The 851-nt window shown below is 38.3% G+C and overlaps 1 protein-coding gene across 1 annotated transcript; it reads left to right on the forward strand.

Annotated features, from left to right (window-relative positions):
- Nucleotides 1-7: 7 nt before the first annotated feature.
- On the forward strand, nt 8-483 carry LOC107735559 (far upstream element-binding protein 2-like; the record flags this gene model as incomplete). Its single annotated transcript, XM_016547203.1, has 3 exons — nt 8-99; nt 181-283; nt 362-483. Coding segments are annotated over exons 1-3 (309 nt in total), but the record flags the coding sequence as incomplete, so codon positions are not given.
- Nucleotides 484-851: the final 368 nt, after the last annotated feature.

The raw sequence follows: 851 nt of genomic DNA on the forward strand, positions 1-851 counted from the left end.
TAGCAAGCGCGTGAAATGGTGCAGGAGATTCTGCGAGAGCGGGATCATCCCGGCTTCGACAGAAATGAGTACGGCTCTCAAATAGGTGGAGGAATGGAGGTGCGGCGTTGATTTAATCATTTACATTGCAGCTTGTTTTCCATTTGAAATGTGTGATGGCGTCTCATTCTGATTGGACAGGTGCCTGTTCCGCGTCACTCTGTGGGCGTCGTGATTGGCCGAAGCGGAGAGATGATCAAGAAGATTCAGAACGATGCTGGCGTGAGGATACAGTTTAAACCAGGTGTGTTTAGACTTTCAGGTTCTGATTAAACTCTGTTTTATGATATTACAGTGCATAACATATTTCTTCTCTCTGTAGATGACGGTAGCGGTCCAGAAAAGATCGCTCACATAGTGGGTCCTCCGGACCGCTGTGAACACGCCGCCAGTATCATCAACGAACTTCTGCAGAGCATCCGAGTACGAGAGGAAGGAGGAGGGGTGAGTGATGCTCACATTCATCTCCAATATGCTTACAGTCAGCGCTCTATGAAATCAGTATTTCTTTCCTAAATTCAGTTTTATTTTTATTTCTAAATTCTTCTTTTTCTTTTTTTCTGGATTCAGTTTCAAGGGTGCAATTTAAATTATAGTAATTAAAAAGCATGTCTAATTAATTGAAATCATGAAACTTTCAGTTTATTAGGAGTATATGTATTTCTTATTTATTTTCTTAATTACATTTTTGGGACCAAATGAAAGTTTTACTTTTTACTAATTTTGTCCATTTAAAATTTTCTGGATTTTGTTTTAATGTTTAATTTTAATAGCAAAAAGCATGTTTAATCAATTGAAGTCCTAAAACTTAA

The sequence above is a fragment of the Sinocyclocheilus rhinocerous genome, unplaced genomic scaffold (assembly GCF_001515625.1).
Source record: "Sinocyclocheilus rhinocerous isolate Xijiao unplaced genomic scaffold, SAMN03320098_v1.1 C36139924, whole genome shotgun sequence".
NCBI lineage: Eukaryota > Metazoa > Chordata > Actinopteri > Cypriniformes > Cyprinidae > Sinocyclocheilus > Sinocyclocheilus rhinocerous.